Here is a 1691-nt window from a genome sequence, read left to right as displayed (position 1 = left end):
TGTTTAAGAAGAGAACAGCAGTTTGAGTGCAACGCCTCAAACCCCGGTCTAAACAACTCCTCCTCTAAGGTGACGTCACACATGGCTCACATCATGACCACTGCTCAAGTATAATGCAGGTTTAGAGCAGAATAATTTTATTTGTGGTGTCCTGAGTCAGGTTATGGTTGTCCACAGTTAATAAGTCAGTGCAACGTCCTCATAAAGACAGCTGTGCAGGCTTGTGTGAGTATCTACCTCGGACAGAGCTGAGGAAAAGTGGTTGCAGTTCTTGTGCATGAGGTGGTAGGCGTTGCCCTTGTACTCCTTTCCCATCTCCTCCACAATCCGCTCCACATCCTCTTCTGTGAAGTCTGTGCTGCCCAGGACTATGGCTTCTCTGCACAAACAGGGAAAGACTGTGTATACTATGACTCATCGAGGACACACCAAGAGCAACCCCAGGCACAATCAGCAGATTTCCTGCTACAATGTCTCATGCAAAGAAACATTTACGAGCTTCCCGTGTTCCCATGCCAGCTTAAGCTGGATTTATGTGGTGATAAACGCAAACAAAATGCACATCTTTTTACCGAATCAATACAATAATCAATGTTGAATCCCACTGGAAAAGGGTTTGAGATGTTTTCTTCTTTTTGGCACACTGCACTGCATCAAATCAGCTAAATGTGTTGTGAGGCAGTAAGCTAAAATGCAAGAAAAAGACCAAATTTCTGTAACTGAACAGTGAAGTGAATAGAGGATTAACATTTTGCTCATTTCCACATCCTGTTCCAGTTTTACATGAAATCCAACAATAAAAAAAGAATTGAGCAGAGTGCAGTCTGAAGAAGAGCTGATTTATTTGGCTCTTCTCAGTCAATAATATTCAAACAACTGTCCCAGATGTTTATCGCCGGCTGGCTTCTATGGGGACAACTAGTGTTTGTCTGACAGGCAGAGTGTCTCTAAAGCTGCAGGGCACATCAACTAGAGCAGAAGTAACACACAGCGGCACAGTGGCTCTGTGTAGACCGAGGAACTCCAAACATATTGAACTGACTTAATGCTCCACCGTTTCTCTGACTCCATTTCAACTTTGGTCAAAATGATTCAGAATAGCTCTGTGCTCTAGTGGAGTGGAGAAAACAACAACAGCACGATGTAGTTATTTTTAAGTCTGTACAAAACTGGTGCAAAGACTTCTGCATTTTGTACACAACACATCTTTAAAATGAGGAACTTTTAAGTTTGTAAATTCTTCACTTACTTTAGAATTGTAATTTTCTCCATCTTGAGTGAACCGAATGACTAACTGCCTGGATGCTACACTTCACTGACCAGTTAGTAAGCCAATGGACTTGTGCTCTGGAGTTGTGCCCCGTCTGATGAACTGACTCGTTAGCTGGCTTCATGTTCACAAAAAGACATTTAGCTTTTAATAAAGTGTCTGAAAACAACTAACAGACACACTGACATGTTGCAAGCTGTCTGGAGTAGGGCAGAAAAATCCCACAAGCACTTTGGAAATGTGCTTGCGCTTTCATACGAGCAGAAAACCTTCTTTACTTACTTGAACTTAAAAGTTTCGCCGAGTTCAGTTGCATCTCCGGGTGTAATCTCAAAGATCCCTGAGAATGGATACGGGTGTCCACCGTAGGCAAACTCTGAACACAAACAAACAAGTAAACACCTCCTTGAGCAGCTTAGAA

General features: G+C 42.6%; 1 protein-coding gene across 1 annotated transcript; it reads right to left on the bottom strand.

The window, feature by feature from the left end:
* Window positions 1–237: 237 nt before the first annotated feature.
* On the bottom strand, window positions 238–1646 carry LOC119429758 (deubiquitinase DESI2; the record flags this gene model as incomplete). The annotated part of the gene is given in 2 exon segments (XM_037697323.1): window positions 238–379; window positions 1553–1646. Coding segments are annotated over 2 exon segments (236 nt in total), but the record flags the coding sequence as incomplete, so codon positions are not given.
* Between the last annotated feature and the right edge of the window lie 45 nt (window positions 1647–1691).

This window comes from Nematolebias whitei, unplaced genomic scaffold, assembly GCF_014905685.2.
Source record: "Nematolebias whitei isolate Nwh7 unplaced genomic scaffold, NemWhi1 Nwh_scaf_6940, whole genome shotgun sequence".
Taxonomy (NCBI): Eukaryota; Metazoa; Chordata; class Actinopteri; order Cyprinodontiformes; family Rivulidae; genus Nematolebias; species Nematolebias whitei.
The sequence above is the reverse complement of the archived record's forward strand: the minus strand, read 5'-3'. Positions and strand labels throughout refer to the sequence as shown.